General features: G+C 41.8%; 2 protein-coding genes across 3 annotated transcripts in view; one reads left to right on the top strand and one right to left on the bottom strand.

The window, feature by feature from the left end:
• Window positions 1-99: 99 nt before the first annotated feature.
• On the bottom strand, window positions 100-8,742 carry flii (FLII actin remodeling protein). The gene is made up of 31 exons (XM_085933922.1): window positions 8,454-8,742; window positions 7,573-7,683; window positions 7,054-7,125; window positions 6,677-6,757; window positions 6,333-6,580; window positions 6,126-6,229; window positions 5,883-6,058; window positions 5,650-5,807; window positions 5,492-5,576; window positions 5,274-5,421; window positions 5,045-5,175; window positions 4,860-4,967; window positions 4,669-4,773; window positions 4,408-4,587; window positions 4,257-4,339; window positions 4,110-4,184; window positions 3,925-4,008; window positions 3,678-3,849; window positions 3,500-3,607; window positions 3,195-3,386; window positions 2,927-3,025; window positions 2,746-2,835; window positions 2,532-2,671; window positions 2,232-2,436; window positions 2,014-2,168; window positions 1,823-1,883; window positions 1,629-1,757; window positions 1,395-1,501; window positions 1,189-1,294; window positions 1,068-1,133; window positions 100-994 (listed from the first exon to the last, which is right to left on the bottom strand). The coding sequence occupies exons 1-31, from the start codon at window positions 8,514-8,516 to the stop codon at window positions 860-862; spliced, it is 3,777 nt and encodes a 1,258-aa protein (XP_085790048.1). The 5' UTR covers window positions 8,517-8,742; the 3' UTR covers window positions 100-859.
• A 65-nt stretch (window positions 8,743-8,807) lies between these two features.
• The window catches only part of desi1a (desumoylating isopeptidase 1a), a 41,419-nt gene continuing 36,386 nt past the window's right edge, over window positions 8,808-13,840 (top strand). The window contains exons 1-6 of one of the 2 annotated variants that reach the window (XM_085933924.1): window positions 8,811-9,002; window positions 9,282-9,303; window positions 9,531-9,600; window positions 9,861-9,970; window positions 10,203-10,325; window positions 10,803-12,219. In XM_085933924.1, coding sequence (XP_085790050.1) covers window positions 8,912-9,002; window positions 9,282-9,303; window positions 9,531-9,600; window positions 9,861-9,970; window positions 10,203-10,325; window positions 10,803-10,893 — 507 coding nt within the window. In that variant the 5' untranslated portion in view covers window positions 8,811-8,911 and the 3' untranslated portion in view covers window positions 10,894-12,219. Of the gene's footprint in view, window positions 9,003-9,281; window positions 9,304-9,530; window positions 9,601-9,860; window positions 9,971-10,202; window positions 10,326-10,802; window positions 12,220-13,840 lie in introns of those variants that run through there. The other variant, XM_085933925.1, reaches the window with a different exon arrangement.

Genomic DNA, 13,840 nt, shown 5'->3' with positions numbered 1-13,840 from the left:
TGGATCGATATAGAACTGTGAGAGAGATCTCAAATATAAGTCAAAATTACAGCTCTTGTTACATTAGTTGATTCCAAGCCTTGCTGCTGAAACACAAAATAACATTGATGTGATGATTTAATTTTTTTGTCATATAAAATACATAAATATAGCATCTGCAGGTGGCATCACAAGCATGGGCACATTCGTATGTGCTTGTGAGACTTAAACATTTACCAGGCACACAGTCAACCTCATAAATTTGTAAATATCATGCTCGTACAAGCACATGAATCGTCTGTCTGTTCTTCAATGTTGAAAAGAAAAAAAAATTAACTTATGTGATATGCTCTCTCCCATTAATATTATCCAAACAATAGATTTTAAACCCGTAAAATTGCGCAACTTTAGCCCGAATGAATAAGGGTTTCTGATGACTGCACGATACGAAGCGTCGATATAGCTGGCGTGTCTGGCAAAAAGGCGTGCGGCATCACCATCAGTGTATGGATGTAACATCAAGTATGTCCAAAATAAACATTCCACCCAAGAGCTAAAGTCCTAACAGTCTTCAATTCCAAAACGTGCTTCAGACGAGCTGTGCAAAATGGCACTGAGCATTTACGGCACGAATGTCTCATCCAAACAATCTCAGCAGTGTGCAGATTTGCTGTTCTATATCATCCTAACGACCATCGAACGCCATTTGGACAAATAGTCCTTATCCTTGTGGATTTTTCATTGCTTTTAGTTATTCTAAGTTGATTTGCTATGATATATTTGAAGTAAATTGAGATGTCATCCTTGTAATATTGATGAGCGGAAAAAGTTTGGGACACCCTGCAGTCGAGAAAGTTGGCAGCCGGATGCGTGCGAGTGTCTACGCGGGGGGAGTTTTGAAATCCCCCCAAGCGTGGAAGCAGCGTGTGAAGCAGTGCGGCTCGTTTCCCTTGCGCACCAGTCGCAGCTTTCGGGGTTGCTGAGTTTCTTTGGAGCGCATGTGCTGGATATACACCTGCGAAAAGACAGAGAGCAAAAATACAGCGTGGCCAAGAGCAAAACCAAAAAAAACCCGAGACTTTACTGACCTGACAGGCTTTGAGACTCAGTTTGATCTCCACTTGGCTCGTCTGAGTACCGACCCACATGTACACCTGCAGGTGACACAGTTATGTTTAACTTCGACCCAAAGCGACTTATCTCTCTTACCTCTTGGCCGTTATCGAGCAACATGATGTCATCATCAGCCAAATCGTCCTGGCAGAAGTCGGAGCACTTCTCTGACACTGAGAAATAACCTTTCTCATTGGAACACCTAAGAGGAATTGAATTTTGTATTTTGAACTCCAATAAACACGTTCGAGTGTCTTTGTTGAAAATGTTCACATTAACCGTGCTGCTGGCTTGAAGCTCACCTGAAGAGACGAGCATATTTCATGTACTCGGCATCCTCGTCGTACTGCTTCTGTGCACCGATGCCGACCCAGAAAAAGTTTTCAGGTTCCTCCCCCTCATTGATGACCTTGGAGAGCAAAATGTAAAAACTAGGGTAAGTTTTTTTTCTTTTTTTTTCTGAATGTTTTGAAATGAAAACTATGATGTGTAGTGTTTTTTTTTAACAAATGCCTGTAATGTTCCCGTTGTGGTACCTGCTTGCTGTAGGTGTCATCAAACATGCTGTTCATGATGTCCTCGGCCAGCTTGGCCTCGTCGGGATCGGCGGCTCGGCCCACCCAAGTGTAAACGATGCCCTGGTTGTCTGTGCTCTCAAAGGGGACCTGCGTGGGCCACGAGCGAGTAGGTGAGTGGACGTTAAAAATCTCAAAGATGAACCACTACCCACTTTGAGAATGAAGCAGAACTCCGAGTTGAGATTGCTGGAGTCCGTTCCAATCTGGATGGTTCTAATAGAGAGAAGTGACTCAATGATTCTTTTCTGTATTCCTCCCTACTCAACAGAATAATGTCATTCACAGACGCTCCCTAAATGCCACACGGGCAAGTGCCCGCTTTTTTTGTTTGCAGCGTCGTTACCTGGTGCAAAGTGCACTCCCGTTAGTGCGGATGTGATAGAGTGAGGGCTGGGCTGAATCCGTATTTTGTTTCCTCTTCCCTTTGTGGATGATGAACTTCCTTTTGAAGTGTGACAAGAACTTGAGGTTCTCCTGCTGCTGGGTCATACGCACCACCTGAAAGACAACCCGGAGCGGATGATTCCTTTGTTTGGTGGCGTCACGCTTGGCGTGTTTTACCTTGAGTTTTCCCGGGAAGAGGCTTTCAAACTTCCTCTGCAGAGAGAAGGTGAAGGTGAGCCAGCCCATGTTGGAGGCTTGTCTACCCTGCCAGAAGTACACCACACATTCAAAGTCTTCCTCGGGCTGTTTGTCCTCCTCTTTTCCCTTGTCTTCGCCTTCTTTCTTCTCCTCGTCGTCCTCGTACTCCACGGGCACCCAGTATCTATGGTGAGATGGTTTAACACAACTCTTTATTATGTTATCCAATTTTTTCCCCCCCAATTCCTACATGAAAGGAACACACACACACACACACACCTGCAGAGGAAGACGTAGCAATCCTGAGTGAAAAAGTGTCCGAACTCCTCCTCTGGGAGACGAGCAAACTTTTTGCCCTCCAGTACGAATCCTTCCATGCCGTCCAGATCCTCGTTCCACTCCTCCATCAGCTGCTCAGCCTACACGCAGAATGGGGAAAAACATGAGCGGAGGCCGCCAGTTTGTGGTCTGGTCACTAAGTGTGCGTTGTTGCCTCTGTGAGCGGCATGGCCGGCTGCCGGGGAAGGAAAAGCGCCGTGAGGTCGGCTTTCATCTGGTCTTTCTGCTCTGTGTCTTTCTTCACCTGGCAGACAAAACAAAGAAACCCACCCCCTGTGAAGTAAAGCCATCGTCTCGATGAAGATAAATGTGCCTTATCGTGTCTTATCAATGACCTTGCCCTGTAGGTTGTCGGTCTGCTGCACCGTCTCCGCAGCTCTGGTGTAGTCAACCTTCAGCACGTCGTCCCAGTTCTTGAATTTGGATTTAAACACCTGGTGAAAAGGAGACGAGCGTTTTCAATTCACCATATCTGTTTTATAAACACAATTTGGTCAAAACTATTTTAATTAAAAAAACAACAACACAGAATGAAAGAGTTTATCAACAATTGATTTTTTTTTGCAAGTCCAAGAACAAAAAAGTATGGCAGGAATTGTTTACCTGGCACTCTGTGCCCTCTAGGTTCCGGGTGACGCATGCGTGTTTGGGCCGGTGCAGCATGGAGCAGATCTCCTGACCCAGTTTTAAGGCGGCGGCTCGTACGAGTCGAGGAGACTTCCTCCCGATCCAGATGAACACGTCAGACCAGCAGTCTAGAATGTACACGCACTTGGTGTCCAGCAGTGACTGCAACTGAAAATTGAAGACGATGATGAAAGTAGGTCACATGGAAACTGGCAAGCGTGATTTGTGTACAATTTGTACTTTATGGGGCTCATGAGTTGTGATTCTGTTTTGGCACATACCAATCTGAGCTCTGGCAGTGTGTCCAGTTTGATCTTGTGGTCTTTGTGCTCCACAGACAGTTTGTAGTTAATCTGAGGAAGCTCCAGATAGCCAAGACCCAAACCCACCTAAAAGACAACATCGACAATCCCACTCAGTACTTTTGTGTCTTTGATTGCTACCCAAATCCAAATTGACCTTGTAAAGTTTGGGTCTGATAGCTGAGAAGTCATCTGGAACGTGTTTTTTGATCTCCTCCGGTTGTCCTCCCAGTAACTCCCAGACATTTGGAGGCTCTTGATTCTGCTTTAGAGTTGTAATTTCTGCCTTACCCTTCCGCTCATTCTTATTGATCTTCTCTGCAAATAACCTAAAAGGAGAAAAGATCAAATCTTTTTGAACTCTCTATTAACTCCTGCGCCAACTATTATTATTATCCCCTGACCTGGCCTTTGTAGTGCCACTCAGCGTAGCATTGGCTCCCCTCCAGATAAAGAGTTCCAGTCCATTGTCCAACAGGAACACAAAGCTGCCAAAACAGAAAGAAGAAATCAAACCGCTATTGTCCTCAAGTATCACAAACGCAGCAGTCGACAAATGGTGAATATGCAAATGAGCAAAGAGAGGTACCGTGGATCAAGGGAGCTAGCGTTCACAGGTACCGACTCCAGTCGGATGTTTTTCTTGCCGTAAACTCTGTACAGCCTGAAGAAACACAAATGTTTTGGTGGGTTTGTAATGTATTGAACCTTTTCCTGTGCTAAGAGTGGCACCTACCTGACAGGATAATGTGTGTCCTCCACAGAGTAGAAGCCACTGGAAGTGCCTCCCTCGATGTATGATATCTCATTGTTGAATACCTTGAACGAACGAAAGACAGCAATGTTGACGTGCGCCGGCGAGATATGAAAAAACTGTTTTCACATACTTCACTAAACTCTTCGCTCTCGTCTCCCATCTCTTCCCTGATTGTCCTGCACTCGGCTCCAAGGAAATTCCTGAGGTTGACAGCATGGATGGCGGAGCCGGCCTTCTTGTCCAGCGTGGCTTCTTGGCCGATCCAGTAGAAGATCTGCCAGTTCAACGCTCCGTTGTCATCCAAGAACGTCTACGAACAAGACAGTGAGGGAATACTTTCAGCCGTGTATTGATGAATTCATGTAAGTGACGGCCGGTCGCGTTAGGTTACCTTGAGGACGATGTAGCAGTCGGCCTCGTAAAACTTCCCGTGGAATGTTTCATCTACTTGCATGGGAACAAAATTTTCAATTTGCCACACGCTCACGCCTGGCACCTGAAATGGAAAGGATATGCTGACGGTGCATTTGTGACACAATGAGGAAAAATAATAGCATGCAGTTTCCAGAGACGGAACATTACCTGCCCCGCATCATCTGTAAAGAACTCGGAGTAGTCCAGTTGAGGCTTCTCCAGACCCTTATCCCAGCGCCGCACCTTTAAATCTGCGTATTTTAAATCTCCATTTTCCTACAAAATGGCCACAAGGTCATCATTCTTCCTCTGCACATTGAAAAGCACTTTTCATTTGAAGCTACTTTTTTCACCTCCAGGTTTTTCTTCTCTTGTGCAACATCACTCATGCCCTTCAGCACCTGCTTAGCCTGATCATCCTGAGAATTATCCTTCCTCCTTCTTAGCCTCATCTTCCTCGCCAGGGGATCTTTGGAGCCGGCCCCTGCGCACACGACAAAACTCATGCGTGTGAATTTTCAAACGGGTAAATATTATTTTTGGAACCATGCGTGTCAATTTGTTCCATAGTGTAGTTTTCACCTCCTCCGGCAGCGGCCACGATGGCAGGCGAGGCTCCAGCCAGCCGCAGTTGATTCTGCAGGGAGAAGTCGATGTTGTACCACTCGCTCGCTTTATCGACGGGTTTCGGAGGCATCACTAGGCAAGGATTCTCGCGCACATCCAGCATCTAGAAAGATGAACATAAGATCATATTGTTTGTTTTTACAATTCAAAAATGTGTGAGCTTTGTCTTATACCTCTAAGTCAGTCAAGTAATGGACGGCCTCCGGCAGTGTCACGAGGCGGTTTTTGTTCAGCACGAGCTTCTTCAGCTTGCCACAACTGCATAACGAAAAAAAAAAAAAGGTAATATATGTGGTGTTATCCTATACGCTGTATAATCTCTTGAACTCACCGACAAAGTCCCTCGGGGATGAGTTCAAGGTTGTTGTTAGCCGCCATGAACTCTGTGAGATTGGATAATTTTCCCATACCAGGCGGAACTCCATCAAAGTCCAGTTTGTTGGAGTTTAAGTACAGCTTTTTTAATTTGGAAAGCTTACAGATGGCCGACTAGATGAAAACAAGAGTTTTGAGTTATTTATGTTTGTAGATTACGTGAAGTAAACAAACCTCAAAAATCCTTACAGGCAATGAGGTAAGCATGTTGCGACTAAGGTTCAGCGTTTCGAGTTGGGTCCACTGGTCGATGCAGAGCGACAGTTCTGTAATCTGATTACTACTTAAATTGAGTCTTTTCAAACTGCCCAGTGAATAGAGGCACTCCGGCACCCGAGTCAGGTCATTGCAAGACAGGTCAACATCTGTAGGGAGGGAAAGAGGCTGTCAATCGGTTTTAAATGGCCATTGAAAAAAATAAGACAGTGTTACCTGCTAGATTCAACAGACCCTCCAGGCTTGTGGGCATATTGCTCTGTGTTCTCTGGGTGTTCCTCAAGTGGAGCGTTTGCAATGCCACCATGGCAGGCAGCTGGCTGCTCACAGAGAAGGAGCAAAAATAATCCAGAGACATTTCAAGATGCTGCTTTTTTTTTTTGATAATAAATGATCATAATTAGAAAGGTTGCGTCTTCTTACCGCAACTGTGCATGCATGAGCGGGTTGTTGTTAAGGATGAGAGTCTGTAAATGAACCAGACGTCTCATTTGTGGTGGCAAGCTGTCAAGCTTGTTGTCGCTCAGGTCCAGATAGAGCAGGTCTGTCAGATTGATGAACAGCTGATTGGGGATTGAGTCGATGCCGTTGTGGCTCAGGTTGAGGACGAGCATGTTCCTGCTGTTCTCAAGGTCTCTGGGGACCTCTGTCAGCTGGTTGTAGCTTAGGTCCTATGAGTTAATCAAAGTTTAGTTATGTTCTGCCGCATTGGTGAAAATAAAAAAATAAATTGCACTGGTGAAAATAAAAATAAATAAATTGTATACCAGCACAGAGAGGTCATCAAGTTGAAAGATGTCATCAGGAACGCCAGAGTTTTTTAGGTTGTTGGCACGGGCAACCACAGCCTGCACACAAAGGAAAACACTGTTATTGTAGATTAAATTAGAATTGACTAAGTCAAGTCATGTTCTGGCAATAGGTTAACTTTTTTTGATAAAAGAGGAACTGCATGTACAGTGCGGAGCCTAGTCAGCAGATTCAGACTTTGTGGGAAGAGGCTATGTTTTTTTTTTTTTTGTACAGGGGTTAACCTTGGAACAGATCATTACAATTACACAAAATTGTTTCCAGCGTCCCGCAACAGATTTGGTTTCATCTCAATGTTTCTGCCAGTATATTGTATTGTGTACATGTTAATTACCCTCAAGTTTGGCAAACTGGAGAGCTCCCCATGTAAGGTGGTCAAACTGTTGTGGCTCACTGAGATATGCTCCTGAGGAATAGAACAAGAAACACAAAGGTAAGAAGTGATTCAATGATTTCAAGATTTAAAACAAAACGCACACACGCGCAAGATAATCTCATTTAACGGTACATTTAAATTGGAAATAAACAAATTAGGTTTAGTGGACACACTAATCCCATCAGAGATATGGGGCATCTAAACAGATATAGATAAGATTTCCTCAAAGAAGTCTAGTGATGCAATCTTTTCTTGATTACCCCAAATTCATTTCCAAAGAAGTGTGTTTGGAGCAACACTTGTTACAACACTCTAACGCAATACTACTTGACACATTGAGATTGACTGCATGCTGGTGTCAGACTAGAAAACATATTGCACAAATATTCTTACTTCAGGTGCAAAATACCAGTGCTAAGATTATCCAACATACAATAAACAGACGCCACACAAAAAAGTAAACAGTAATGTTCTCACCAACTTCTGCAGAGACGAGATCTCCTCCGGGAGGTAACACAGTCCAGTCCTGTTCAGTTTGAGCCATCGCAGGCTACTCATGCATTTAACATGCTCGGGGAAATATCCTCCCTAAGGTTACAAAACACAGAAGATCAAACATTTACAACAGCCTTAATGATGTTTGTTTACATGGCAACAGTTGAGTACATTATGTCTAAATTCCTCAACTTAAAAGCTCCAGTTTACTAGATATTAAAAATCAACACAAAATGTGTTATATTTAAATGAGAAATAACATTACTTGTCATCTATAGTAACAAATTAGCTATACGAACCAGGTGGTTTAAAAATGTCTACGTGCTGTACATTGAATTGATACTGTTATTGTCAAAAGTGTAATGGAAGTTAGTCGCAGTAAACATTTATTGTTACACGTTTATTAACGGATGCATAAATAACACATCTCGACGCAGCTGTCAGTGCTGTCAAACTACTAAATATGACCAATAGATTCCCTGACTCGAATAACCCATTTTATTCTTTGTTTATCGTTCGTCTTATATCCGTTAACCAAGTTTGCCCACTTGTTAGCGAATGTTGTCGCTGAATTTAGGTGTGAATTCAATTATATTCTCCATAATAAAATGCTAAACTTAGTAATAGTGATTAGAGAGGAATTGCACTTTGTATTTATTTGGGACACAAAGGTTTAAGTGTACTGTCTCATGACAAATATCTGATAACTGGCTAACGCCCAGCTAGCATAGAGCTAAGCTACTACTGTTTTGTTCTTTAATCGTTTGTGGTTCCGTCCACCTGGCTCGAATTTTGTCAGTTTGATAAAAAAAAAAACCACAGACAAGCAAAAGAGATAGGTGAATTGGGTATGAAATTCTTACTTTAAAGTCGTTCCCACTGAGGTCCACCCCTCGTATAAAGGGAAGCACTCCGGTGGCAGCCATTTCTACAATGATGTCAGTGGCTCAGCCGTCGCCAAGCTATTTTGGTACAAATGAGTTGGCGGAGCTCGTGAGCTCAGACTACGCTTCTTCTCCTTATTTCCACCCCCCCAATGATAAACCTCGAAACTTGGCGTCATTTGCAAATTAACCCTTTACGTTGAAATCCACGCCAACTAAAACTAAGGAGACAGCGCCTTCCAGTGGTTTCACAGTTGAAGAAATAAACTATATTTGTGACCGCTTCTTGTAGAAACCTTTATTTTGAAAGTACTAAAATCGGAAAAGCTTGTTTTACTTAATGACGTCATATTGAAAGGCCCTCCCATTCCGCTGTGACTCGAAAGATTTCAATCGTAGACAGCTGACACCAAATCTCCTTTCCAAAAGCTTTCGCGATGGAGAAAAATTGTACAAGATACAATGTACAGTTATATATTTACGATCTGTCAAGGGGTATGGCACGCAACCTCAGTCCTATCATGCTGGGTGAGTACATTAAATGAGATGTTTACCCCGGTGTCACTAGCATCACGCCGTCGGCTTTTTGCTTATACTAAACAATGTTTGTTTATTTGTTTGTTATTAAAATATAGTTAACACCGTTTCAAGGCGTGTGTAAACAATGTGCCAAATTTAATGCATGTTCCTGTTGACATTTGATCGTTAAATGCAAAAATGCTAAAAATGCTTCATTTTGATTTGATATTGTAATTATTTATTAACCCCCTTCACTTTCTAACGCATTTTTTTCTTTCTATTTAACAGGAAAACAACTGGATGGAATATGGTATGAAACCAAGTTTTATGAATTGGCATTGCTACTTAAATCGCTTAGTCATTTCAAGTTTGCTTGACTGCTAGGATAGTATTGGGGCCCTAAGGAGATTAGATAATTTTGAAACTATCTTCTGATTGGTGCTGTGGTGGGTTCTAGGATGTTATAAAACCCATGCATAATTGTTCCAGTCCATTCTAGAATAATACTGCAACACAGTCTGTGTTATTCTTCTCTAGGCACACAGCCATAGTAGCATATGGGGATGAGTTCTTTTTCGGAGGTGAAGGAATCTCCAGCTGTCCACCTGTAAGTTTATTTTACAGTCTACTGTTTTACAATATTGCCTACTTATATCGTTTAATTTATTTATTGGGAACCATAGCTGTTCTGCCTTTTCCACGTGTCTCTGCTGCAACACATCTAAATCAACTGACCAGGATTGTTGCAGGTTTCTATTGTGTATCTCAGATTGCTCTCAAAAACTATTATATCCTGTTTCAAATTCAGTTTATAAAACAAAACAAAAACCTCAGAATGGCCCAGTAATAAGGTGGTGCGTTTTCCAGGGTGGAACAATGCTGGGACCTCCAGACACAGTTGTGGAACTCGGTGAGACCGAAGTTTCAGAGGATATCTTCATGGAATATCTGTCGTCTTTGGGAGAAAGCACTTACAGGTGCCTTTACGACTCATTCACACCATTTATGATTGTTTGGATGGATTTACATAAATGACTTAAAAAAAATGTTGTACTTGCTTGGTTCAGGAATGCAACTATGGTAACACAGAAAGTGTACGTCAACAAAATAATTTCAATAGAATAACTTCTACCTATTGTTTAAACCATTGAAGGAATACCTAAACATAATCATTGGGAATGACCAATCACATCGCATCCACTTTTTCAGAGGTGACAGGTATCGACTGTTTGAGCACAATTGCAACACGTTCACCAACGAGGTTGCTCAGTTCCTAACGGGCACGTCCATCCCCTCCTACATCACCGACCTCCCGTCCGAAGTCCTCTCCACGTGAGTTCAACCACGCTTGTCCACTTTAATTAGTCTAAGCTTTATATTTTGTATGACTTAATCAGGCAAAAAAATCATTCAGATTAAAATTGCCTTTCTATTTGGGTCTTTGCCTAGACAAACAGCAAAAAAACATATGTATGATGACTTTTTATTTATTTATATGTATATCAGTCGGGAACAAACAAGGTGACTTGTGTAATGATGCAATGATCTGTAATGATGTGATGCAAACAATATATATATATATATATGTATATATATATATATATATATATATATATATATATATATAAAATTTAGATGTGCAAATTTAGGGAGATGTTGTATACATAAATAAAAAAAGGTTTCAATTTTCAAGTCAAATCTTTTGTCATGTGAATGTGACAGTCCTTAATACCTCATACTCCACTTGAGGTATGATTCAATAATTGTGCAAGGATTCTGTTGAGGGTACCAATCTGCTTTCATCTCCAGACCGTTTGGCCAGATATTGCGCCCCATTCTGGACTCCATCCACATCGCCCCCCCTGGCGGCAACGTCATCAACGGAGGGAGAAACATCTAAACTGAAGGAGCAACGCACATAGTCTCACTTTCTTGGAGTCAGTCAGCAGGGAGTCACCAATTAAAATATCAACAAGCATACCTTTTAGTACACTCAGTCAGAACTTGGTGCTGTATGTCTTTAGAAAACAAGAAAATATTAAGCCTTTAAAGGTAACAAAATAGATTCAGTTAACTTTGCAGTCACCAAAACCATAGCTAGATCGGCATAATATAATTACAGCCAAAATGAGAGTTGTTTTAAACAATCTTCAATATTATTTAGTATCATTGCCAGAAAGGTGCTAATTTGAAAAAATATATCTCATTATTGGTGCACCAAGCTAGCCTAGTCCCATTTGGACTCAAGTACACGGTGACAGACATGGGAGACTCATGCTGCTGACTTCAATGGAGCACATTATTTCAGATATCTTTAATATATTGTTTTAGGATCACAAATTTAAAATCTTAAATCCATTTTTTTTGTCAACCCATTTAAATATCTCATATTGCTTTAGGCAATTTTCCATCACCGATCCTTTTGTAGTGTTTGATTCAACCCGCCTTCCTACCAGATACTATCGTTTGTTACGCTGTTGTTTACAATGTTAGCATATGATTGGACCCGCTGCAGTTTTGGAACCGGTAAAAACAACTCGCGCTGAAGATAAACAACCTTTCTGTAGTGCAGTAGTTAGTGGAATCAAATCCCTTTCGGCATACACCAGCGTGTGTGTGCAAACGTGTTTGGTACTCCAAATCTGTGCCTTCATTTCCCTCTGTTTTGCTGAAGAACTTGACATTTCTAATCACCTTTTATTGTTAGATGCGTAAAAACTTTGGAGATGTTGGGGACCAGTGTCAACTGTGGATTTCTTAATACGCATCTGTAGGAAAACGGCAACACTCGGCCTATAAAGTTAGTGCCCAGCTATCTGCGTAATTTGCAGAGAAAATTTTTATACGTTATGAGGCGAATGTGAGGTCATTGTGGAAGCAAAGTTAAGAATGAAACAACAGGAATACAAGACTGATTCAACCAGCATTAACCCGCTTGAAGAACTTTTGAAAACTCACTTTGCCTTTGTGCCAGCCATTTTGCAACCGCGACCCGTATTTTTGCCTCGTCACGCAAATCCTTTCTAAACATTTTATTGGGAAGTAACTGACATAGTCTGACCACTGAATTGTATTCATGAACAACTCTTTGTTTTTGTTATTGTATCTTATCCTTCTATTACCACCTATTTATAGTTCTACATCTCTCCCCTACATGAATGCGTATTGTTTGTGATTGTTTTTGTTACATGACCTACTCATAAAGCCATTGTCTATACTTGGCGAATCCTTGTGTTGTTTTGGCAAAACTCTTAATAGTGAAGCTGTGCGCCTCCGTGAATTTGTTAAAGGTATGCATGACATATTTCTAGATTGAATTGCGGGTAGTGGTTTGCTGCCCTCTAGTGGAGTTATGGTGCCAAGGCACGATCACTGTAGCATTACATTGGTCTTTGATAACTGCCTTAACATTGTGACAGCGTAAAATACAAATGATACTTTGTATCGATGAAAATTAAATTGATATTATGTTGTTGAAATATAAATTGCATTTGTGTGCCATAAACAAGTCATGCAGTGGAGGAAGTTAGAAGAGGAAGATCCGGCAATGAGAAACTATTCCTGCAGTTCTTCGATCAACCACAGAGGGGGCGGTGTTTCACTGGTTTTGTAGTTTAAATGCGTTTAAATACTGAATGGAGTTTGGCTCCATAGTCTGTGAGTTAAAAGGAATCTTTCGGTCACAGGTCACGCACCACCGTGCCTGCTCTATAAATCTCATTTTATTGAAGATACATCCGAGTATCCCTGTGTTATGCATTGTGCCATTTGAAAATGCTTTTTCATTTCACTACTGGGCAAATTTATGATTTACATGTTATTGTGTTACTCATACTGTACAGACAGACTATAATTTCTATTTCTGTTACTTTGGTCACATGACACTTTTATTTCTGCCACCTCTCTGGTACCTTTCTCTAGTGGATGAACAAAAACACAAAAAGATAAGTTACTTTAGCTGTGAAGATACAATGTGTTTTAATTTGCACATTGAAAGTTGCTTCAAGGTGAAGGGCTTGCAAATATATATTTTTTCATTGGTTCTCGGCTCTCTTGGAGTGAACTGCATCATGAGGACTTGATGCTTCAATTAGCATTTGATATGCATAATTAAGGATTTCATGTACCGTTTTTGAAGGTTACCCTGTCACTTGAAATGAGTCAAGTAGTTGCAGCAGCTTTTAGCAAAACCCGATATTTATCTTTGCCTCCATTTGACTAATCCTGCTCATCACTTCTTTCCCCTCTTACATCAATTCCGTTGGGCATGTTTTCATTTCCTTTCATTCCATTTTTTGTTTATTTTCCGTCACGCTTTGTAGTTTTAACACGAGAGACAAAGTCTTTATTTCGTTTGCGTTACGACTTCTTCGCGGAGTCCGGCCGGCGCCTGTCCAAGCATCTCCGCCAACCTGCTGGGGACAGCCAACCACCTGGCCGGGTCACCCGTTTGGAATCATTTCTGTCAACAGCTGCGGTGAGCTCCTTATCTCTGTCAAGCCACTGCCATGACCTTGCATATTAAATACATAGCTGCATAAATACGGGGAGAAATGTGAACTGTCCTCGAGACCTTCTGCCGCATCACTCGGCATTCACCCTTCCTTGCTAGAGTGCCCTTGGCTCGGCCCATCTGGACGCTGCTGGTGAGGGTGCATGTGTTTATCGGCCTGCCTGTGCGTATTTGAGTGTGCATGCCTAAGAGGATATTTGTGTGTTCGTGGAGTGTCACACTTCTATTTTAAGCAGGCTGATCAGTTGAAGATCAGCAGGCGAGGTTTATGTTTACTACATTCAGAGTTGGTTTTGCTACCTTCTCACAATTCCAATGTTTTTTTGTAAAGATA

The sequence above is a fragment of the Syngnathus leptorhynchus genome, chromosome 16 (assembly GCF_054491065.1).
Source record: "Syngnathus leptorhynchus isolate UIUO chromosome 16, UIUO_Slep, whole genome shotgun sequence".
Lineage (NCBI taxonomy): Eukaryota > Metazoa > Chordata > Actinopteri > Syngnathiformes > Syngnathidae > Syngnathus > Syngnathus leptorhynchus.
Note: the sequence above shows the minus strand (reverse complement) of the source record. Positions and strands in the feature narration are given on the sequence as shown.

Excerpts from the sequence above, each read along its gene's own strand:
- flii (XM_085933922.1), bottom strand. The coding sequence starts at position 8,516 with ATGGCTGCCACCGGAGTGCTTCCCTTTATACGAGGGGTGGACCTCAGT. Across the intron at positions 2,836-2,926 it reads CCGACAACCTACAGGGCAAG|GTGAAGAAAGACACAGAGCA; the intron begins GTCATTGATAAG and ends TTTGTCTGCCAG. Across the intron at positions 2,437-2,531 it reads TGCTACGTCTTCCTCTGCAG|ATACTGGGTGCCCGTGGAGT; the intron begins GTGTGTGTGTGT and ends ATCTCACCATAG.